The sequence below is a fragment of the Lepisosteus oculatus genome, chromosome 2 (assembly GCF_040954835.1).
Source record: "Lepisosteus oculatus isolate fLepOcu1 chromosome 2, fLepOcu1.hap2, whole genome shotgun sequence".
Lineage (NCBI taxonomy): Eukaryota > Metazoa > Chordata > Actinopteri > Semionotiformes > Lepisosteidae > Lepisosteus > Lepisosteus oculatus.
The window spans coordinates 67,354,347-67,380,305 of NC_090697.1; the positions used below are offsets into that span (position 1 = coordinate 67,354,347).

A 25,959-nucleotide genomic window follows, 5' to 3' on the forward strand; every position below is an offset into this window, starting at 1 on the left:
GCTACAGTAGGTTTAAGAAGTGCCTAATATACTGTAATACTGTGCCATTTGCTGAATTTGTGAGATTATACCAATTGAAAGGTAAGGTCAGATGGGAATTATTGATAACAGCAGGAAGGGCTGAGCCTTTCCCCCAAAAAAATCTTGTTAAATGGACATCTTCATGATTCTGCTGTGTTTATGATGTAGCACATAATTTTTTACCGAATACAGTATGGAACTATGATAATGAAAGTCGGCATTATTAAAGTCAAGAATTATTCTATATTTTTCTTTACTCTATCTGAATTGTGGGCAACAATCGTGTAAGGTTCTACTACACTTATAGTACAGTTAAAAAGTTGTCGCATTATATGATTATTTCACGTCACATTATTATGATTATATAAACAAGTGAAATTTACTGGAATTTTTTTTTCATTTGAGTAGAACCAACATGTAAAACCTGAAAATACAGTGTGCTGTTTTCCTTTCCTATTCTGCAAATATATTTTTTATCTTGACCAATGGATTGCCAATGAGTCAAAGAATCCTGCAGCTGTTCTTCTCTGTTAGTTGCTATATACTGTGCTGTCATAACTCCTACCCAGAAAACACAACCCAGTTAATTATATGGGTTTTTACGATTCTAATTACTGTATACAGATGTCTCCATTTTCTTTGATTCTATTCTTTGTAGTCCTATTTGCATTCTACCAGTTACCCAGTTTTCCACTTTCCAATAGTTTCCTCAGTATCTTCTGTTTTATCAGTTCACTTCATATCGTAGGAATAATTGTATAGTACTTATGTAGACCTGTATCCACCTGGTTCACAGTGAGATTACCAGTGGGGTTCCCTCTTTGAAAACCTGACATGAAATCCACAGTGCTTCTGCTTGTAAAACATTTTAGCAGAGTAATTTTGCCTGAACCTACCTGCATCTTAATTAAAATGTAAGGTTCCTGTGCAACAATAAAGACGGCTTCCTATTTTTAAGTGTGTTCTGTTAACCAAGTGGCATCATACTGTATAAATATAAAACTGTACATTGGCAAAGATGATATTATCTTTTGAGGAACTGACGATTTCTGAGAAAGGTTAAGATGAGAATTGTGATGTACTGTGCATGGTAAAATGTAGTAAAACAGACAAGGCAATAATAAAAGAATATAAAAGCAGGCATTTTGCCTGACTGCATGTTTCTTTAATTGCCATACAAATTTGAAAACCAAATTAAAAGGTTTTTACGCCTGTGGAAATACATGCTCCAACCTTTCTAACAACAAATAAACTGCGTTCACTTTCCTAAGCTATGTTTACAGAGGAGGAATAGTACATTCTTCCTTTTCTTCCATAAATTGCAGATTTTCACATTAATACTGTAGTTTCTTTCACAGATTGAGAGTATCGTTTCCTCAGGAAGCTAAAAATGTTTTGAAAATCACTGTCAATAAACAAAAAGGCTTCCGAAAAGTGTGAATGTGGAGGAAAAGGCAGTGTTCCACAGAAAGCTAAAGCAATAAGCCTGTGTTATGCTGATAAAGTTCTCTTTCCATGAGACTTCAATCATATAATGAAATCATAGTCTGAGTGAAGGGAAAATGGCAAGAGTGAAGTTAAATCTCCTTGCCTCAATTGTAACATTCAGGCCCTCCCATAGTAATACAATTCTCTCAGTAACACAGTTGCTGTGAAATAAACCTATCAGTCCTTGCAATGAAACTTGCAAAGACATCTACTGAAAATTAAGAAAGTATATACAGTGAATTTCTTGACATTTCAGGGTATAGCCTGAATAACTTTAATTGTTCGTTGCACGGTGTGAATACTTAGATCACAAAATGGTTATGCTTGACATTTCCGCTGAAATGTTTAAGTGTGTTACCACTTGCTCCTGTAGGTCCTTCTGGAATTCGTTTTAGTGTGCGTTGGTGAGGGGGTTTGTCGGCTCATCTTGTACCTCTGCCCCTTTGAGAGCTGTCCGTATTATAATAGGTTTTACAGCTGCAGGTTTGTCTCCTATGCAGTCGCAATCTTTTCCCTTTGGAGAGGAAAAGAACGGCGCAGATGTTACGTCTGCAGCAGACTCTTCCTCAGAAGTCTCACGTGCAGCCAGAACGTGAACTGTAAAGCCAGAATGTTTAGAAGAGGAATAAAGCATGTCTGGTAGCTAGGGGAAAAATCATCTTAAAGGGGCTGTGATATACTGCATGAGTCACTGGTGAGACAAGGTTTGCCTCACGTTCATGCTGAATTCTTAAAAAAAACAGATTGTTCATTAAATGTTACACAAGATCTCCCCAGCTGGCTGCTGAGCCAATGGAAAACGCAGAATTGAACGTTTCTTCTAGCGAAGGAATTTGGTGGGTGAGCAAAGTTTAGCTTTACAGCTCTCTGGAGTACATTATTAGCTTAACTATTTTCACTCCCAAACCGCATGTTGTTGTTACAGGGGGATTTTGCCAGTGTGGATGGAAAATGACTGAGGGCTTTCCTCATTCTCTGTCATTGCTTTGCATTAAGTGCCACGATTATAAAGAATTTTATCATATTTGGAAAATAATTGAAGCCATGCAATCATTAAACAAGTGCAGAAGTCATCATTAATAACTATAGTAACAGTTAAACACAGATGTATATATTTCTCTACTAATAGCAATTATTTAATTCTATTTTGGAATTATATTGTAAACCTATGTCTTTCCAGACTCTACAGGAAGCAAATAGCAAAGATGCCCTATTTCTGTTTACTGAAAGGGTATTTATAACTTGGCGCCACATTAATAAAACTTTTACCACCACTGTACAGATATAGCTTTTTATGTTTGTTTTTAAATGTGTTTTTATTTTTTCATAAAGAAATAAAATACTGAACAAGGAGTGGTGGAATATGCCTGTTTACCGCTCTTTGGTGCTTAAAGTCAACATTATCTGCATGTCACATAGAATTCCTGTTCCTGATACTCTCTAGTGTAATACAAATATAATGAACTGAAAATGAACTGAAATACCATACTAGATTGAATATTTTTAATATTCACTTTATCAAGAACATTTTGTTATACATTCATTTGTTTGAGAAAGTATTAGAATAGATTCAATTGAATTCTACTTTATTATCCTCTGGGGTAAATTTGTTTCATGGCACAGTCTAATACATTAATTAAGACAGTACTAATGTGTTATAGGAGAGAAGGCAATTACTATACATCGTTTGAAAGAGATTATGGTGGGGATGAAAGATGTTCTGAGACCATTACTTTTACACCTGGGGACACAGAGGTGTCTCCCAGATGGGTGTAAATTCACAATAGAGGGGGTGAGATACATACTCAATAATGCTCTTGGCTGATCTGAATAGATACCTAAACTATCATCCCTGTTTTTTCATGTGGTTGTCTCATAGTGGAATTGCTATTCCAGATCCTAGTATCTGACAACAGAAGTGTATTATGTGTAAAAATGACACAATTCTAAATGTACTAAATCTGCAGTGCTATGAAGATGTTTGTTTTCAGAACCAAAGTACAAAGAAGAACAAATTATAGAGATGACTTATGAGTGCAGCTTAATAACTTGCTGCATTATAACTCATACTTTCTATACTATGAATGTTTCACTGTATGTCAGTCCTTTACAGTTTATAGCAATTTGATTCAAAGTGCAAAGTGCTGCATTATAACTCATACTTTCTATACTATGAATGTTTCACTGTATGTCAGTCCTTTACAGTTTATAGCAATTTGATTCAAAGTGCTTGTACTATATGCATACCCTTTACATGTATTTTTGTTTTCATTAACACAGAATAAAACATGCACTTGCACATGAATTTGGTGAAATTTGATGAATGATAACATTCTGCTTGATTATTGACTTAAATACTAAAATTTCGATAGGACATTTCCATCAGAAACCACTTCTCCTATAAACTAATTTTCAATGTGACATTATAAACTATGAAAAAATATGAAAATTACTAGTATGGTTGTGTGGTATTTAGGGTTTCTTCCTTAACTGTCTCGTGTTTGGAAGTCTTGAGTGTCTGTCCCTGTGGAGTTTTCAACTCCTGGTTTTTGGTTTTCTCCTGGGTTTTTTTCTGGGGTGCTCCAGTTTCCAACCATTTTCTAAAGACATTCGGGATAGAGTTCATTGACTACTGTACATTTTTCCTGTAGGGTTTACCTAGTCCCCATTACCCCACTAAACATTGCAAGATTTTTTTATTTTTCCATTATAAACCTTTACATCATGTGAGCAATAAAACGAAAAACTGTGAACACTAGCTTTTGACTGTTTAGATGTCTGTCAATGTTCACTTACTGTTCAGTAAATATAGATATTATTATAATAATAATTGCTTACACTTATATAGTGCTTTTCTGGACAGTCCATTCAAAGCGCTTCACGGGTATTGGGGACTCCCCTCCACCACCACAAAGACATATTACTTGTCTCTTGGGGTGGCATGATGGCAGAGTGGTAAGCATTGCTGCCTTGCGGAGCTGGGGCCCTTGGGTCAAGTCCTGAGGTGCTCTCTGCATGGAGTTTGTATGCTCTCCCTGTGTCTGTATGAGTTATGTCTGGGGGCTCCAGTTTCCTTCCACAGTCCAAAGTCATATGAGTAAGATAATTGTCTTCTGGGAAAATTGGCCCTGATGAGAGTGTGTGTGTGTCTGTCTGTGTGTGCCCTGTGATGGACTGGTGTTCTGTCCAGGGTGGTCCTGCCTTGTGCCTGTTGCTTGCTGGGATGAGCTGTGGCTTTCCAGGGATTCTTTTGTGCTTAATAATATTTTCACTAGAGCTAGTGTTGGGCTAGTTGTTTTTGAATCTGTATAGCAGGGCATAATGTGTGGCAGTTTGGAAATGGAAAGCTCACTGATTTTAACAAGTGAGCCAAAAACAGAAGTACTCTGTCATCCCCAGACATCTGGGAATACTTCTATGATCATATACAATCTGCAATCATACAGTCTAGAAGTCCAGTAATCCAGTTTTCGGTTAGCCAAAATCACTCCAGGTTTTTGTTTTAACTTGGAAAGTTGGATTAGTTTCTGTTACAGATCATAAAGCCTAATATAGTGTGCCTTTGGTACTGTATTTGCTCTTTTTAACTGGAGTCTGTCATATATAAGCCCCAAATAAAATCTCAAAACTACCAAAGAAGCTTGCATTTGTAGAGGGAGAAAGAGTCTAACAAGCAAAAAGTACAAAATGTAATTTAAATGATGGATGGGAAGACCTTACAGTACAAACCTTACTGTATATGCATGCACTAACACAGTTAAAGACATCTTGTCCCTTGTGAAGTCACAAAGTGTGAAATAGCTAAATCAAATACCATATTACCTACTGGTTTTCTAATGAAGCTGCTGTTTAGTGAAACACTGCCTGCATTATCTGTAAAGACCTGACTTCTGAATCCAATAAAGATCTTTAATGCATTAGTGTTCACTATCCTGTCAGTGCATGTCTGTGTTCAATTTAGAAAATGTGGATTAAACCCCAGGCTTTGCTGCCTTTGGTAACCCAAAACAAAGTCCTGACAGAATAAGTGTTGATAAGACAGTTGCTTGTGGCTACCTTAATTCAGTATGTGTGAAGGGTAGTTATAATTGAGAACAGACTTGCTGTATCATACATTATGTAAGTTTGCTGTGGTGAATGTGTATGTTTTTTTTACACTTTTTTATAACTTGCTTTCATTTAACCATGCATCCGCCCAGAGATTTTCTCACAGATGCACCTTTGCATTCTGAACTATGATGAAAGATGATGATTTTTCTATACTGAATTCTTCCTTAAGGATTGTGTTTCACAGCACTTAAAGGCTTTTAGAATGGAAATCATAGCATGATCAGTATGAAAAAGAGGAGTGGAAGTAATGAAAACTATTGGAAAATATAAGCAAAGTAGTTTAATATGAATCTCAAGGAAAGTCATGAAAAATGGTCCCCTATATGTCTTTTTTCGATCTGATTTTTCCTTACTTTGGTCTTTATTTGGAAAATATGAAAATAAGAGACAGTATTGCAGGAGAAAATTCAGAACTAGTAGAGGGCACCTCCTTTATAGACTTGACTACAGAACTTCCGATTACCTTGAACATTGAAAAGGCAGACTTTAGAATTAACTTTAGAATTAACAGAATGGACTGTTGACTTATAATTGAAATACTGATTTCCTTCTAGTGGTATCCACCAGGCTAGAGAAATCCTGCACATGTTTATTGATGCATTTATTTGTAAAACTTTGTTTAGTAAATATTTTATTTTCTTTATTAAATTAAGTGGGAACAGGTTCCCTCTTTTTCTCATATAGTATTTTTGCCTCAGCTGCAGTGTGGAGTAATGTTTTTAGAAGTCTGTAAAACGCAGTACTTCCAGATTTGTAAATATGTGTAAAAAATGGTCTCGTATAGTTTTTGGAAATTATTGTAAATATTTGTCTTTTTTAATTGCTGCCTTCTTATTAGTTTGTTACCACAGTGTTCTGGAGAACATGGAAAACACATGCTGTGTTACCTCTTTGGTGTTCAGGGGTGCAATTGTTAACTTTTGTATAGATTGGCTTCCACAGCAAGCTGATGTGAGGGTTTGATTTGTGTTCTTATAGAAGTGTATCCTAAGTGTGTATCCTAAGAAACAATCTATGCAGAAAGAGGTGACAGAGCCTCATTAGTGGGTCTCTAAGCACTGTGCAGCATTTAGGTGTTTTAGGTGTTAGAGTTTTAGACCAATTGCTGGTTGCCAGCAGACACAAATACATTGGAAGTACTGTAGCTTGCTGTTTTTTTCATGTGCTACAATGTTTGCTTAAGAGAAAAATATATTGATGGGGTCTACCATATATTCAAAGTTTAGTTTATTTAATGATTTTAAGGAAAATAGGCTTCTTATATACAATTGCCATCAAAACAATCCAGCTGGAGAATGACTGACATTGTTTATAAAATATCTCAGGTAAAACAATTGTTATAAATCTAGGTAAATCCTTTGATAAAACAGATCTTTTTCACATGGCACATGAACCATGATAAATACAGTAATAAATAAAGTATTATGGTACAAATGATGATATATACTGCATACCACGATTCACACTGGTAAATGATTCATGGCAAAATATGTGGTATATCCTGGTTAAACTTGTCAACCAAAAATATTTACTTAGGTATTCAACAATGTACTATTGTATTCTAAGTATAACATACTGTGGTAAGATGGCTTTTTTTTGCACTTTTTTACTTTTAAAGTTGAAGAAGAAAAAAAAAGTATTTGAAACAGCCAATATAAATAAGGAAGAAATTATATAACTTATCATTCTGGTAAGAAATCAGCCTTTCTCAGTGCTGGAGCATTGTGAATATTATGCGAATTTTTATTTTCAGATGTTAGCAGTTTTTCCCATTAATCTTGTCGTTGGCTTGGCTGGTCATTGGCTGCCAAATCAGAGAGCTACTCTTGGTTCGTACTTTTCCACTAATAACTCCCATCCAGAGAGGATTATGAAGTGGTGTAACCGAAAGTGATGTCACGCGTGCTATACTCGTGGATTATATGCTTGGCCCTACTAGTATGCCGGACTGGTTAGAATTTTATTGCCATGAGGGAATGCTGGAGGTTTGCTTATTTGCCTGCTTTGGTTTTACTGTCTTTCTCTGGTGTGCTCCATATACTTATAAATACAGCTGGGATACTAATGACATTCCATTTGCCCCGTAGTTTGAATCATTTCAGGATTTACCAGCTGAAAGTTCTTGAGTGTAAACCAGCACCATCATGTTTGTTAGTCAAACATGATAAACAGACATGAGGTTACATACACATTGGAAAAGAGCCTGCAGCTCTTTAATCTTAAAATTTGAAATGGATCAGACTGCAAAGGGAGTCTTGTTTGCTTCTGTTGTATAGTATTGAAAAAAGTTTCATGCTATGACCAATTTCTGAAGGCAAATTTGCACATTTTATAGAGAATGTCCAGCTAAAGGGTTCTGACATATAATGACATATAATATACATTAGAAGTGTGTTTTTTATGTCTTAATTAAATTAAGGCTGAAGTATGAGGTGATGTTTAGATCTCTGGCTGTGAACAGGATGGACACTGGTTCACGTCCTGATTGGGATGCTGCTTTAGTACCCCTGACAAAAGTACTTTACGAAAATTGCTCCTGTACATGCCTTGCTTTGCAGATTATTATCATAAGTAATATTATTTAGGCATTGAAATTTGAAAATGATTTGATTTGAAAAGGTGTTCTCGGTGGAACTGTTTGATAAATAAAGGATTAAATGAGTGGGGATGATGTTATTAATGCATTCGTCTACTGTTTGAGAAACATGTAGAACCTTAAACAGCTTAGGCATGGAATCTAAAATTGCACAGTATTTCAAATCTTACAAAGGGTGATCATATTACTGGGGTTTGGTCCTGTTTGTCTGGCACTGATCAGTTTTTCTTTTCACACAGTTCTTGTTATTATTGTTGTATTGTGCTTGGTATAAAGTATATTTAAACAGTGGTTAATTGTCAATATCTTTTGGGACCTCTGTTTCTGCTAGTTTTTGCTAGCTGTTTCTGCTAGTTTTCAGCTGAGCTCTAATCACTGGTGCTAATTTACACCTTTAAGTAATCTGGTTGATTTATTTTGTGCACTTGGTTTCAGAAATACCTGTAAAGCATATTATTTCTAGCACCTTCAACATTTAGAACATATGATTTCTGTCCTCAAATTGCTTATCAAAAGTATTCCCCCAACTTTCCCTCTAAACATCTCTTAATAGATTATGTTGATTTATAAATATAATTTATAAAGCATGCCTTGAATTGACACTTGAAAGCAATTATCCTGCATTGAAGAATTTAACACAAACAAAAACCAGCAGACACAGGGGTCCCCTGGGACCAGGATTGAGAAACATCACACTAGAACATTAAGTACTCATAGTTAACTGGAATTAAATTGCGTAGAGTAATTAGGAGAGTTCTCTAACAAACTGCAGAATACAAAGCAATACACTTCTCAATACATTAAGGTGCAGTACCATTCAACAGTGAACAAGACAATCGTGAGCGAGGGAAGAGTCAATCATAATTATTATTAATTAAAATCTAAGAAGTCAGAATATTTTCAGATACACAGAAATGTCGCTGGAATGAGTAATGCACCTACATTTATAGGACAAAGGTTAGACCAGGGGTTTCTAACACTGGGGTGAGTACAGGTGGAATGAAAACTTGCTACAGTGGTCCTCCAGGACCATGGGTAGGAAACACTTAGGTAGTACTGTATAAGCACTAATGCTGAAATCAGACATTTTTTCCACGTCTGTCTTTATTGGCGGAGTGGTGGCACTATGGCTAAGGATCTGCACCTGTGGCTAGAAGGTTGCCAGTTCAAATCCTGTGGCTGGCAGTGGACTCCTACTCCATTGAGCCCTTGAGCAAGGCCCTTAACCCCAGCTGCTCCAGGGGTGCTGTATAAATGGCTGACCCTGCGCTCTAACCCCAAGCTTCTCTCCCTGTCTGTGTGTCTCATGGAGAGCAAGCTGGGGTCAGCGAAAAGACAAATTCCTAATGCAATAAATTGTATATGGCCAATAAAGTGATCTTATTTAATTTATTTTAATTAATCTTTATTTATCTGAAAGTAAACAAAAATGTCAGTCTGATAGCTTTTAGACTATAATATCTCATCTGCCTTTCCTTTCTTCACGCTAGATCCGTGCCCTGTTTGTCTAGTGAAAACTGATCAGGAGAAAATCATGTTGTGCAACTGATTTCAGTTAAGACTACTTCCTCCCCCTTCATTTCGGTTATTGTGGTCATTTCTTGTTAAGAAAGTCAAGGCTTCTCTGTGCCGTTCAGATGTTTTGGTGTGGTGGGTGCTGTACATTCCACAGCTCTGAGGTCACGGCAAAAAAACATCCTCCAGCTTATCCAGTCATTTTACAGGACTCATGGAAAGGTTTTGGTGGGAAAGCCTGACTGAAGCTCCCTTCAAACACGTGAAGCCCAAGTGCTCACTCCAGCTCCTTTCTCTCCCAAGAGAAGGAGTTCAAAGCTGACACTGTGAGCTGCTCTCCACCACTGTGGCTTGTGCTGTCATGCACGGGAGGAATGTGGGCTTGGTCTCAGAAGTCTTAACAGGAGACTCAGAGAATCGGTGCGTAGAGGGATCAGTCTGTGAGCTAAGGTCAACTTTGTCAAGCCCAACAGTGTCAGGGAGAGAATGAGGCTTTCACAGCTTATTAAAGTGTTATCATCTTAAAAGGCTATGAGGTATGGCTGCATTTGGTCTGTCTTCACTGTTAATATGCTAATTTTTCCTGGCAGAGTGGTTTTCCTTAGAACAGTACACAGAGTCCACTCCAGTTTGAGTGAAATGCTGCTTGCCTGTTAGATTTCTCAGCATAAGTTGGCCCTTTGCTGAAACAGCTAACTGGGATCATTGGATGTTTTTAAATCGAAATGTGTTTATCTGATGCTTTTATCCAAAGTAACTTGCTTTTAACAGAAGCAACCTTAACAACGTACTTGGCTCAAGGGCTACTAGTAACATCCCAGTGAGAATAAAAAGTTAAGTACATCATTGTTGTTTCCTTGAATTTGGTATATGGTATATGGTAAAACTGCGATTTTTTCCCACATTGAAAAGAAGACTTCTGATCTAAATAGACCCACATAATCAATAAAACTGGGACAGAAATGAAATGACCAAAACAAAAGTCAAATTAATGTTCATGTTTTAGCAAGAGACTCCTCAGTAACACAAATTCAAATCCCGGTTGCATGTTTTATCTGCCTGCTCACAAAAAATCTTATGGATACTTCAAAGAAACAGCAGCCTCGAGGGGAGTTTGGAGAAAAATCAGTCTTGCACCCTAACATTGTGTAATCTTGTCCTTGTCATGTAAAGAACTGTCAGCTCTGTTAACTCAGGAAATAAAACCATGCTACATTTAAGATTCTCCAAAGATACCATAGTGAATGCAATAGTTCACAAAGGTCCAGAAAAGATAAGCCAGTGATGTTCTCCATTGTAATTTGCTTCAGTTGATTTTTATATCGCTTACCCTATGGTAAGACTTAACATTGGAAAAATTTACAGTTAACGTTTCCATATACTCAGATTTACACTCTGATAGAGCTGTACTTAAACTGCCCAATATGTCTTTACATACGTTTCCAACTGCACTTGCGGTTTTTAAATTAATATTAACGTTTTTGCTTATACTTTATTTTGGATTAAATATGCAGTTTTCATAAAAATAGTTTAATACTCTCATATGTTTTTCCCCTCTGAATCATTGTCTTGTTTAATCTGAGCTTTATATTATTAATGATAATAACACCAAAAATAGTGATAACCTATAAAGTGCTCTTTACAAGAATTAAGCATTCAGCACTAATGTCTCAGTCTTCTATACAAACGTTGTCTTGCTCAGATCAATAAATATTGCCTAGTTTGTCTGAGGCTCATTTTCTATTAGGATGAAAAAAAGAAATCTGCAAAGTGTTCTGTTGAGGGTTGGAGTACATGTTGAACTCAAGACCACATCACAGGAATAAAGTTCTGTATTTTTGGTAGCATCTTGAAACATAGTTATTTTGTATGTCTAGTCCTGTAACAGCGATATTTTGGAGCATAGTTTTCTTTCAAAAATATACTATCAAAGGAAGGGAGTGTACTCAATGCAAAAGTGTGGTGTCACATGTCTGTGATCATCTTACACATTATGAGTTAATATCTGGTAGAGTACTGCAATCCTTCAGTTTGCACTGTTGTTACATATATATATATAGCATTTAAATTATACCATGCAGCTGTCTGTATAAGATACAACTTGGCAATGAAAACTTTTTGTCTACAAAATAATAACACCGATTAGCTTACCAAATTTAGCGCTAATCTACATGTCTACTACTCTAATTTTACACAAGACTCTACATATTGTGACATCTTTCCAAAATAAAAATGGCATAAAATTGCAAATAAAGGATTGTTTGGCATGCTTTACCTTTGGAAAGTCAATTGTTCTTCAGTACAGTGTCTTTATATCTTCCAAGGGAGATGCTGATGAAGACTGCCAGACGTATTCAAGATATCAGCCAGTCCTAACCAATACAATATGTGTGGAGAAAGAAAGGATTTGTAAAAAAATGTTTCATCTTTCATCTGCTACTGGGTATCAAGAAACATTTGAACTCATACCTTCCTCAAAGTTATGCCTCGTCAAGTACAGTAGCTTCACTGTCTGTACAGTAAGAAGCCAATTATCAAAGCCACTTTACAGTAAGCAATTAACATACATAAATGCACAAGGGACAAATTATTTATCACCTTGTAAACTCTTCAGATCTTAGAAGTTAGGCAAGGTTGAGCCTGATATGTACTTTGATGGGAGACCTCTAAGGAAAACCAGGTTGCGCTGTACAGTATGTGGTGTTAGTAGACCATTAATTAGAACAGTGTCAGTTTTGCCTCTGGACAAAATGACCAAACCAGAGCTCCATTACAGTGATGGGGGACACTTTGCTCTCCTTTGTGTGGGAAATTAACTCTAAGTAGTTTTGACGACTTAGTCATTAAATATCTTACACCTCACATCATAAGAGTAGGAGTGCTGACTCCATAGTCTTGACTTATTTCTACTTGGGGCATTCAAGCGGTGAAGTAATTTCTCTGTTCTCCATACTTTATGTCCTATCCTGCAATGGGGCTGCTGGTGTGCAATGAGTGCTACACTTCAGTGGGTCGCCTTCTATGTACAAAATGCTTTGGATCCTTGTGATGTGATGACAAGCAGCTTACAAATGCAAAGAACATTTCATTATTTTTGGAAGTCCAAATGAAGCATATGATAATTGTTTGCACTCCTACATTTACAGTACACATGCTTATGAAAACCTCTGGATATTTCTTAGTATTAAATGCTTTTGCATCCATCCTTATGGTTCTTAATAAGTGTATGTGTTTGCGTTTAACAGTTATAACAGTAATTCAATTCACTTTGTAGGTACAGTATCTCCATTAATAAAGGAAATTAATTCAAATACTATTTGAAGTACCTATGGGATAGTAATAGCACAACAATTATAGCAAGGGTGAGTGGAAGTGGTTCAGTTCCTTGCTTTGATGTGTTCTGATTCACAATTCCAGAGTCTCATCTTCGACAATGTGGCTCTGTAAATCGTCCAAGACACTCTCAGCTTGTTTGTTGTTTAAAAAGGTATCTTCAGTTTCATTCCTAAATACACCTGTTTCAGATGTCCTTTTCTGGATTTAAATGTCCATTTTTTTAGCTTACAGCAACCCTTTGAAAAAATTGTTGGCCAATAACACTACATCCAGTAATTAAACTGATATCCAATACAGATGTTGTAGCAAGCCATATGTGAGTCAAAAGTCAGGAAAATAAAAATAACCCAAAATGTTAATTACCTTCTGTGTACCTCTTTAGCTCTTAAATTCTAAAACTGAACACCTGCTTTGCTTTTGACCTTCTTTATGGAGCTAAATCAAATTTGTTCAGAATAGTATTTTGTGCTTGTATTTTTAAGAAAGGAAGGTTTTTTATTTTTATTGGATATAGCAATTGACCAAAGTCTAGAATATAAATAGCGTATATTTAAAAGGAAAGGCTGAATCATAGTTTGTTAAATCTCCAGAGTAATAATATTCGGCAATGATAAAGGGGAACTGATAGGCAGTTTGCTTAGAATTGATAGCTTTGTGTGAAGATTTTATATCACACATGCAGAAAGAATGTAAAAGATTACCAGCTGCTTCTTAGGGAGGCTTGGAAGCCAATTTTTTTATGGTGACATTATGAAGCAAGTCTCAGTTTTGATAAAACTTAATTTGAAGGAAAAATGCCTGAGGCCAAGAAGGGGAGACCATACAAGGTTATCTAATATTTTCACATTCCTTTGGAAGAGACACTTTTTCTGCAGGCAGAAACTTATACTTTACCTAGAGTTCTGTTGATCTTTAACTGATAGAAGGAGATTTGCTGTGGTAGCTAAAATGCAGAATGTAGTTTTGATTAAGTTTTTCTACTACTTGCATGTAGCATTCACCGCTAATTATTGTAGTCAAGACCACTAGTGAATTTTGGAAGTTACATTAGTAAAGTTTTACTATCAAAATAATAAATAACATGTTGTCCTTGTTTGACCCTTCTTGAGAATTACAACATTTAAGTTTAATTTTAGCTATTGTTTTCTGTTTTTGTTTTTTGGTGCCTTTTCCTATTTTTAATAATCAAATTGCATCATGTATATCATGGAGTATTACAAAGTACCACTATGTATGTAAATATGTTACATACTGCAATACTAAACAGATAGCAGTCTGACAGACTTCAGGACACAGAATAAAACAGCACAAAATAAGTCAAGCAGTGGGGCAAAACAGCACCAAACAGTGATCTACTTTTAGAAATTAAGCAGATTGCCATAAAATACCCTTAAACTGCGAGAAAAAAGTAAATACAAATTGAGCACAAATAAATACTTGAATGAACAGTTAAAAACAAAGAGTTTGTGATGAAGTATTCTGGAGTTTCAAAAAGGACAGTACTGGTGATAGCAGTTTATAGGGCAAGATATACAGGTACAGAGTTTATAGGATCTACAGGTACAGTATGACTAGTTGAATGTGTGGTGCTTTTCCAGATTCTTTTCCAAGGCCACATCTCTGTTAATCACAGTGATTTTGTTCTGTCATTAATCCCATGTAATTCTGTCAATTTTATGTGAGGGAAAATCATATCTCTTGCTTTATTGCTCCCCCCAGAGCTTGAATATCCAAGTGGAAGATGTACGAATCCGAGCAATCCTGGCCACCTATCGCAAACGCATCCCAGTGACAGAGGGCTACGTGGAGGTGAAGGATGGTGGGAAGTGGAAACAGATTTGCAATGAAGACTGGACTCAGATGAACAGCAGGGTTATCTGTGGAATGTTTGGGTTCCCTGGCGAAAGAAAATACAATGCCAGAGTCTACAAGTAAGGTGGACACTTCACACACTCCGATATTCTGATTTAAAGGGCATATTGGACATACTGTAAGAAAGGTTACCAATGAGATGAGGCCACTTGACCTTTCTAGGTCATTTTGTTGTTAGGAGTTAAGTGATCTCACCCAGGGTCTCACCCAGCTGTTTATTAAAGCAACATCTGACACCCCTTATTTGCACTCTGTTGTCAATTAGCCCTTATTAATCCAAGGGCATGCATTACCTTAAATGCCAGCTTCATGCAATACAGAAATTAATCTTTTATGAGAATATTTATCCAAATCTTTCCGAAAGTTTAAATATACATATGCTGTAAACTCCAGTTGTACAGTATGTAACTGTTGCTGCGAGTTCAGAGAACTCCAGCATGTTAAATAAAATGTACCTTTAATAAATCCATGTTGACTAACTTGCCATAAAAATGATGCAAAAGTATATTGAAAGATGAAGGGAGAAGAACATGTACTGTATATATACCTTAAAAGGACATACATACCTTAAAAGGAGTTTGCAATTGGCGTGATCTTTAAGTAACTGGGATATAGACCCATATCTGAAGCGTGTAATAAGTTGACAAAGAGCTGACGCCGTTCAGTTTGTACTGAATGTCCCCTTTGTTTAGCAATCTGTCTGTTGTTTAAAGGTTAGATTGAGAGGCTCACAGTGTGAGTTAAAACAATGTGAAGAATGGAGCAGGCAAAGGACATTAAGATTTAAGATTTAAGATTTTCTAGATTGTTGTTTCCCAGTCCCCCACAGGGTTGAAGTTTGGCCTTCATCACAATTATCATCTTCATTATCATCACCAGAACCATCATAGTTTTGAAAGAAATGTGAAGGAAGCTTTAATTGTATTATTTGAGATTATCTGGAAGCTACAGTGGAATGGCTTCAGGGAGACGCAGGCCTGAAGAACTCTGAATGAAACAGATTTTCCTGAAAAGGGTTCAAGAACCTGAGATCTGTTAAATAAAATTCTTGCTCGTACAAAGCTACTTTGACTTCAGACTGGATATTGCATTAGACCAGTTCCAGGAGACTATTCCAGTAGTGATGTTTTTTTCTTTCAAAATTGAGAACATCCAAATGCTACTCCAAGTACGGCTGCAATATTAGAAAATTTGCACATCAAACAGTTGATTGATATACAGTATTGCTCATTCAAATGTTCTGAGCAATTGAAGAGAAGATGCTTGCTTTGTCGGAGGTGGCAGAAAACTGGCAAGTTTTATGAACTGTAACTGTCATCTAACATTTATCCAGTTTTAGTAACTTAACAGAGACTTAATTCGTGTAATGAATGAGGTTACAGAAGAATATTTCAGTGCTTTTCCTTTAACTCACTTCAATTTGAATAAATACAACTAAATAGCATTAGAATACATTTCACATTAATAACTTGCTTTCTAAATTCTCTGGTTATTTGTAATTCATTAAGAGAAAGGATCTTTTGAGAAATAAAATGGATGACGGGAAAGATCAGGTTACCTTTACCTTATTGGTAGATGCTCTGTTTTAACAATCAGTTCTGCCTGTATGTAATGTTAGCATCTATATTGCACAGTGTTTTGGAAGAAATGTTTCACATCTCTCTCTCTCTCTGTCTCTCTGTCTCTGTGTGTGCGTCCGTGCGTGTGTGTGTGTGTGTGTGTTCAGGATGTTTTCCAGGAAACGGAAGCACACCTACTGGGATTACTCTGTCAACTGTACTGGGAACGAGGCACACTTGTCCAGCTGTAAGATGGGCAATTCCATGGTGGAGAAGGGGAACAGCACATGCCAGCAGGGAATGCCCGTGGTGGTCAGCTGTGTCGCAGGCCGAGCGTTCGCCCCTAGCACCATGATAGGCTACAGAAAGGCATTCAGACAGGAGGTAGGCTTCACACACAGTAACAGACACTTGCTTTTAAGTTCATAACAGCATTACCAATTTGTGACTGTCAGGGATGACATTAGGAGCACCTGGTTAGACCTGATCGGTGTCCAAATCCCAAAGACAAAAGGCAAACTTCGTAATCGAGGTAGAAGAGCTAGGTCGGGTAGCACAGGAGTTAAGTCTAGAGTATCAAAATCCAAAACGAGAAGTGAGGCGAAGTCGAAGCAGGAGGAAACAAGGTTGGGTAGCCAGAAATCAGGTCGAGAGTAGTTTATGCACACAAGAGAAAGCCAAGGGTTATTCTCTATAGTGAGCAGGGACTGAGTGGAGTGAAAGGGTATAAATAGGGAAGAGCATGAGGCATGACAATTGATTAATTAGTACTCGGTTGTTGACGGTGAGAGGTGCTCATAGGAATGCTGTTCGTGACACTGACTCTCCTTTACATCTTATTTAAAATGTGATTTTTCTCAAAAATCAGCTTTTACCTTAGAAAGAATGTTTTGTTTGTTAAAATAAAATGTTGCCAAAATTTAAAGTGACTCAATTCATTCAGAGTAGTGTAACCAGAATTGTGATATACTGTATAGCTGTTATGCTTGGTCTGACAAAGCATGGAAATTATTTTTGAGTGAATTTGTGAAGGTCTGGGCCCAGAATGTTAGCCCATTCACCATTCACAAATACCACACAGCCCTCGTGTTTGTCAGAAGCCTTCATGTATTACATTTTGAATGTTTTTTTTTACGATTGGAGGGTTGGTACAAGTCTGGGCTCAAGACACAGATCTTTGATTTCACCGCAAATTCTGAGTCATTGCTAGAGCACACACTGTAAATTAAAATCAGTGCTTGGGTGAATCTTTGCAGTGCAGAGATTAAGATTAGTTGAGGTTTGCTTGGATCATTGATTATTCTGTCTGAGAAAGTGAAACTTCTGAAACAAATGAGAAGGGATGTTAAAATAAAAGGGAGCCTTATATATGTTATTTTTATGTTATCTGCTGTTTTTAATAAGATCGAAAGGTTTCTCATAACGAGAACTGTAAAGTGAAGTGAAAAGATTGAAAATCCGTCTAATGTCCTAGGGATAAGTTTTTTCCTTTCATCTTTAAAACCATGCTACTGTATCACCTGCTAAGTTTTGTTTTTTTATTTCATTACACAATGTTAAATATCATATGGGTTATACTGTATCTACGCATAAAGCATAATGGGTAAGTCTCTGGACTCATGACTGGAGAGTTGTGGGTTCAGTTCCCTTCTACAGACACTGCTGTTGTACCTTGAGTAAAGTACACCCCACTTTACTCCAGTTGCCAAGTCCACCCATCTCTATAAGCAGGAACCTGCATTGGTGGGGAATCCCTGTAATGAACCAGTGTCCCAGCCAGGTGAGGGTCATGGTTTCTTTAGCATTCTTGATGTACTTCCTTACTACCATCTTGGTTTTTATAAACTGCATTTTACATGGAATGTTATTGTCTGGAAATTTTTGAAGAGCTTTGGAGAGGCAAGGACACTTGAAAAAAATTGCCAATCAATCAAAGAAGACAGCAGGGCTGGCTCACAGAGAAGTTCCAAAACTCCTTCTGAAGATGCCAAGTCCAGAATAACAGGGCCTGATGAGCCTTCAACAGCATTAAGGTTTACACACCACAAACTGGCTAGGCTTTTTATTCTTGTGCGTTGAAAAGCTTGATCTCTTCCTATTCAGTGCATGATGCTGTCATACACTTGTCTTAATTTTGATTTTGATTGCACCCTGAAAGCCTTTTAAATAAGGGATACTATATGAAGGTTTTGAAAGATCAATTCAGAAGTTCAAACAAAGTGATGGTTTTGTATCTTATTAACAGAAATATGATAAAGCTTCTGATGCCCAGTAAAAAGGAACCAGTCAAAATGATCTGAGTGGGTTTTGAAAGGGTTTTATGGTTCATTACATTCTAATTCCCAGTTTTCCATGTTTTAATTATGTAAAGAGTAAATTTGTGTCTGTAATTACACAGGACACTAATACCAAGCAGTTAAATTGGTTATAGGTCCTGTTTTAAAATAAGATGCTTACCCCCTTACCAAAACATTTAATGAAAAACTTGAAAATACTTGAATATAGAACCTTCCTGCACTATAGTTATCTGGTGTGTTAAAGTCTTCTAGAGTCTAGGATGGAAAGTCATTGCTAATGTTGGATTAATTTTCCTAGTCTGGCAGTGAAACAATAGTGGGTCCTACAATAGTTATGTCACATCTGCTTGATGTTATCATAAAAGACATTTATGTACATGGCTTGCTCACAGTTGTTTTTAATCCAAGTCCTGCTTTTATTTTGACATAAATATGAAGAGGAAGACCTTTCACACACACAATTAAGAACATTTTAAGCATATCAAACCCTTTTGATATTAATATACATCCTGTTTCTGTAATATTTCTTCCTGACTTCTACTCCAACTCATTTGCATTGTTCTATTCCCACCCTTAGTATTTTGGCTGGCCTGTTGTTGACTTGTACGACTGACTCAGAATGTCTCAAAGCTCTCTAAAGGAAGCACCGAATCACTCTATTATCATTAACAGAGGCGCATTATTTCATAAAGGCTTTAAATTATAGCAATTTCACAGTTTTTACTAGTAATCCAATGTTAGAAGTTACCAATGATTTATTTTTTATAATTTGTATTTGTATCTTAATTTTTGGTATGTTTTTAATGTCAGTTCAGGGCAGTTTCGCTTGAAATATATAATATATATTTTTGGGAATATTTTGTTTAATGGCACATACAGTTTAAAATATTAAAAATTTCTAAAACTGAACTGGAACTCGTATATAGTTCTGAGCATGTAGAGTTGAAAATGGTATTTGACATTTGCTAGGGATACAGATTCTGTACAAAGAAGAGCTTTAGACTGTGAGATTGAGGAAATGGCTGATACTGTGCTAACCTAAGGAAAAGTATTCACATTAGAAAAATAGCTGCTTAGGTGGCAAAATTCCTAGGTTATAACCCCATATTTATGGTGCTGTAAGTAAATTCAGGTTTAAATTCAGATTTACGTACGGTCTAAAACTGAGTGGCTGAAATCCAAACTTGAAGTGGTCGCCTCTGTGCATTGATGATACATTTTGGATGGTGGTTTAAATTGTAAAGTTACTTTATGCATTTGCGTATTTTTAATTCTTGCTACAGGTGTTAAATATGCATACTTATTGGAATTAAATGTCAGTTGAAATGCAGTCACGTTGCTTTTTACGAGTGGAAGCTGTGACACTATTGCATCATCTTCTCTGTTGGTAATGTTTGCCTTGTTGTTTTGCTAATTGGACTGTGCTGTAAAACAGATTTCCCCCAGAGGACAATAAAGCTTGAATTGAATTGAAATTGTAAAGGATGGACATCACCTTATTCTTTGTTGTGTGACATCTAACATTTTTTCTTATATACATAGGGTTGCAGAGCTGTCAAGATGTGTCCTTTTGCTATGATCATGTAGCAATTGTGAAGTCTTCCTAGCAATGAATAAAGAGGTATACAACTGTATGAAATAACAAATTAGCCATTCTAGACACACACTCATAGGCTGAAATATGTCAAGTTTTACACAAACCCATTATATTGATCTATTTTGACTGATTCCTGTTGAGGTTGCATTAAAGGTGATGCCACGTGGAAATGAGGCAAACAATCCACTGGTTTCCATGAACTTTTAGTAAGATTGAGGTGTGGGAATTGTTTTTTAGCTAGGGAACATGATGAAAGTTTGACTCAGTCTCTTCAAGCTGATCATGGCTTCCTTGCAACTGAGAAGGTTTGTTCATCTGACTGAGGGGAATCCTAATATTTAGGCCAGTAAATGTATAAAGCACTGCTACATTCCTACTGCTTAGCAGCACTTAGTTTGTACAGCAGGACACTCTTCTGTCACCGATGACAGAGTGCATTGTGAAACTGAGACGTTGGAAGCTATACAAGATAAACAATTAGTTTAAGAAGCCGGAAAGAAATAGACAACAGGAGATTCTTGAGGCTGGTATGTAGCAGACAGACTGAACAGTGAAGGATGCTTACCGCTCAGTTTTGTCATTTTGTCTAGCAGATGCTAATCTTCCCTACTTCATGTTTATGTTCTTGTGTCCTTTGCAACTGGGTGACTCATTATTCCAAATGCCAGGAATATTTCTCTTTGGGGTTTGTTATGAAGGCAGTGGGAAAGCAGACAGAGTCTGACCAGACCAGTCATAGATAAATGCTTAAGTTTTCTTTTCCCATGTTTTTTGTTTTAAAGTCTGTCTCTTCTTCTTTTTTCCCTATGGAGCACTTTTAGCCTCACTACTTTTCTTCAGTTTTCCTCTGGTCAGTTTTATAAACAGGGTTTGATTTCCCTTTAAGACCATATACTGTAATATGGTACTCATTAAAATGATATTAGGGCGTTGTGCAAAGGTTCTATGTGTTGAGAAGCACACTGAGAATCTGACTGTAATAAAAGGAATTATATTAGTCTAAGTAGTTTGCTGTTGTTGTGGCTACCACAGACGTGCAGAGCCTTTGAATCTCCCTAACATGGATGATAAGCACAATACAGTATATACAGTATATCGTTAAGGCTATCACTACTATGGCTTTTTCTACTTGTCAAAGTGGTCATAGAACAGCCTGTTCTGTGGCGGCTCTCTCTCTGAGTGTGAAGGTTTGGGTTTTTGTTCATGTCCTCTGTGCAGCCAGGATGCAAACTTAATTTTAAAATCATTTAAAATTGAAATTGATTTTTTTGGGGGTTTAATCCCGAGACTTTAAAATGAAGTGCAGTGCCCACCTGTACTTTTTTTTTTTCTCCAAGCAACCTCTGGTGCGTCTGAAGGGTGGTGCAATCGTTGGCGAGGGGCGTGTGGAGGTCCTGAAGAATGGGGAGTGGGGCACCATCTGTGACGATAACTGGAACATCCTTGCTGCCACTGTGGTGTGTCGAGAGTTGGGGTTCGGGAGTGCCAAGGAGGCTCTGTCCGGTGCCAGGCTTGGGCAAGGTAAGTTCAACATACTGTAGATCATATATTTTCATGTTTGCTAGGTTTTCTGTTGAACTTGTCTCAGGAAACACATATTGTGAAAAAAAAAATATTTTTAGAAGCCAGCAGGAAGGAGGCATATTTTTTTGCCAGAACATTCTAATATTTAAAAGGAAATGTACTCATTTGTCTAAATTATCGTAATTACTTTTGTAATTAATAACTTAAAATCCATTGTAAACCAAAGCTCCAATTGTATGTCTGTTTTTGCCTGTGGTTTACAGTATATGACACAAGCTGCAACAACAGTAGGTCTTGGCTGGAAAGAGCTAATAAAAACAGTTATGTTCAGCATTAAAATTATATTGTACATTATTTTATTAGTAATTTTATCATTAACAATATCTTTGTAATATTAACTACAATGGTAAAATTAGATTGTGAACCAAAATACTATGGCAAACTGCTGTAGTATTCTTTTTTGGAGACATCTGATTCATGTGCTTTCTGCACTGAAGCTACTGCAACACTTTTTGTTCCTCACATCATTTCCTCACATTGGACTATGAGGAATATTTTCAGAAACCCAATACCGAAGTTCATAAAGTTAAAGAAAGAAAGGGAACTCTTCATGTTCTGAATGTGTGTTAAATTCACATGCAAATTATTTTTAATTTAAGTGTGCCTCAAAAGCAAAGGTTATTTCCACTCTAAAAAATAAAAAGAAACAGGACAAAATGCAGTCTTTCAGCTGTGGAACCTTCTCTGGTTAAATAATCCCAATGGCCCCAGTCAACCTTGATGCCATCCAGTTTGTGTTTAGTGTTTTTGTGTTGAGTAAATCTGGGTTTGTCTACTTTTACAATCCTCACAATCTGGCAGTAGTAACAGGTAGACAAATGAAGCAAAGTGTTAAACTAATGTAAATGTACAGTATGTTAAGAACTATTCTATTTGTAATCAAGTTACAGGTCCCTAGCATCTGTCCTTTTCTATTTTGCTTAATTAAGTATTGTGGACTACATTGTACATAACTACTTTTTTACTTGACATAGTGATTCTGTTTATTTGTTAAGATTTTCATGAGAACGTTAAGGAAGTTTCTGAACAATAGGACATTCCTGTTTGTGTGTTTGCTGGTAGTTGAATAATACAAGAGTCTCATGTATCCTTGAAGGTTTCCGAGTCAGTGAGCTTCAACAGCATATGTGGGCAATTTGCTCCAGACAGTTAAAGTGCTCTTTTAAACAGGATGTTCTTACTTTTTCTTATAAATGCATTTGAGGGAAATTTCTTGTTATTTTCCCTGTTTTTTACTACACTATTTAAAAAACAAAGTGAAGTGAATCAGTGAATCAGAAATCACAATCAGTGCAATATTAAAAGCAATACAGTACAATTATTAACTAGGTCATTTAAAGCAAACTAAATCCAGCCCAGAGTCATTCAGTATTATTGCAAAATTGCAGTGGTATGGTGACTTCACCTCACTTCTTCTGACAAACACTATTTATGTTGAGAAACAGGAACATCTATATAGAGATCTATGCATTCTGCAGCTGTTAGGCCAACAATCAGTCACTTAGTGGATAGAAGTGAGCTAACTAGCTGAGGATCTGACCTTTGGCTTTGTTGAACAAAGAAAAAAAGACTTTGATCTGGCAACTCAATGCCACAGATGCTAACATCTGCTGTCCAAATGCCACTCTGGGATTGAGAAATTCATTACATGTGTCAGAGAAAAGCAGCTAATGTTCAATGCCTGTGCATTGTGATTTATACATTTTCAGCCTAACCTCTCTTGACTTGCACTCTACACTCTTTGATACAGTATGTTCATATGCATGTTTGCCTTTCTGTTGTTTCTGTGCACTCCCTAAAAGCTGAGCACAGAGAGTTTATTAATACATCTTTTTTTCTACTGTGTACTTTCTAATTTTGTCTCTCAAAGTGTAATTATATTTGACTTTTTGTTATTTTTGTTATTAATTAATGTTCTTTTTTTTCATACATGTGGCTATTAAACTGTATTTACCCAAGTGCTATCTGGTTGTTCTGGTTGTTGGCTATTGTCCCAAAGCTTGATATCACCAAATGTTGACTAATTTGTTATTAACACTTTGATTGACATCTATGTATATAGATAGCAGTGTGTGTATATAACAGCAGCTGTCTGAACACTAGGTATGATTCCACTTGGAACACAAGCTTAAGTTTGGCATGGTCATGTAGGTATTTTAAATTAGAACCATTAGAGGCAAGTTAACTGAAGCTACATTTGAAATGTTATCTCACACAAACAAATTCATTATTTAAGAGGTGGTTATTAGATTGCATGAAATAAAGACATCTTATGTGGGATTTGAATTAAACATTATACATTCTTTTTTCATATCCATGTAGAACTGTGTGCTGTAATTACACATGGGTAATTACATATAGTGCAAGGTATACAGTATGTATGAGCATTTTCTGGACATTTCTCTGTGAAAAAAGTAGATATTAATATAGTCATGAGAAATAGCTAACAGATTTATAAAATAAATGTAAAAATTTGAAGTGAGCTTTGAAGGAATTACATCTGTTAAACATTATGTGTATTTGAATTTTGAATAGAAATTGTAGTCTTCGCTCATGTGCTATGCTCTCTTGTTGTCAGCCCACACACAGAGGTCATACCCAAGAACAATCAGAAATTGCTGAACCCTCAGCTGTGTCCCCAATTTTAAGATACCAGATCAAAGAATGTTAAAACGGAAGACAGTGTGTTTATTGTCAGACAGTTCTGGGTACTGCCTAGACAAAGCTTTTGGGTCTTGTGAACAAAATTCTCCCTCCTCCCTCCAAAATTCTTCTCCCTCCTGCCTAATTAAAATGTGTTCTTTATTGTTAAAATACAGTCTTGTATATAATAATTATTTCACAACCTGGAGTTGATGTTAATGGAAGGAACAGATACTTATTGTCAGCTAAATTGGCTTTTGTGTGTTTTACTAAATCTTTGTACTTTTATTTTTTTCTTTCTTAATTTGATTTTAATTACTCAATCACATACCTCTCACCACAGACCCACTGCCACAAACCCATTGAAAAATATCCTTTCATTTAAACATTTTTTATGAGCTTCATAGCATTAGCAAAAAACTAACTCTGAAACTGTTGGATATTCCAGTACAGGAGCAGACAGGGGAAAACATGCTAGCAGAGTTATGGAAAATCAGTCATTTGTCTCACTTTATTTTTTTCTGACAACAGGGAAAAAAGCTTTTTGTAACCAAATGCTCTGGGTAAATGCCAAGCAGTGTTCCTGTAACAACAAGAGCAGATGAAAAATCCCTGCAATCCTTATGTAACCTGACTGAGTACGCTAGTCCTGAGTTAAGGATTTCCAGGAGAATAAATCATGAGATCATAGTGAGCTTGGATGGATCAAAGGAGAACACTAAGAGATTACCTTTCCTGTTATTGTGGTTTTTAGTTAGTTGTTAACTCTTTTAAGGGTTATTTTTTAGCTGTTTCTAAAAAGTAGCAGATTTGGATAAATATTTACTTGAATGTTGCTGCATGATGGCTTTATAATCCTTTCATAACTGCTACACCTGATGTCATAATCACATGTATAATGTCTTATAGGGACATGCATAAATGAAATAATGTGTGCATAAGAGGTTACATTAAAAAATTATATTTGTTTTAGAATCATTTCTAGCTCTCGGTATAAACTATGCTAAAATGAATGGCATAACACTTCCTAGTACAGCGTTACTCAGATTTCTTTGAGTGTAAGTGCCACTGTGTGTTTTTGTATTGGCTGTCAGGTATGGGTCTTGTCCACATGAATGAGGTGGAGTGCTCAGGGTTCGAGAAGTCCATCACTGAGTGCTTCTTTAACAAAGACTCGCTGGGCTGCAGCCATGAAGAGGATGCTGGTGTGAGGTGTAATGTTCCTGCCATGGGTTTTGAGGGCCGGGTAAGTGGAGATCCCTTACATTTCCTGAGGGTTTCATGTGAAACTGCCAATTTATTTTCCTAAAGTTGTCCTATAAAAATAGCACATACAGTAAG

The 25,959-nt window shown here is 36.4% G+C and overlaps 1 protein-coding gene across 1 annotated transcript in view; it reads left to right on the top strand.

Moving 5' to 3' along the window:
* The window catches only part of LOC102692252 (lysyl oxidase homolog 2B), a 67,044-nt gene that overhangs the window by 25,254 nt on the left and 15,831 nt on the right, over nt 1–25,959 (top strand). The window contains exons 5-8 of the mRNA XM_006625566.3: nt 14,786–14,997; nt 16,665–16,881; nt 21,729–21,912; nt 25,713–25,864. Of these exons, the coding sequence (XP_006625629.2) occupies nt 14,786–14,997; nt 16,665–16,881; nt 21,729–21,912; nt 25,713–25,864 (765 nt within the window). The remainder of the gene's footprint in view (nt 1–14,785; nt 14,998–16,664; nt 16,882–21,728; nt 21,913–25,712; nt 25,865–25,959) is intronic.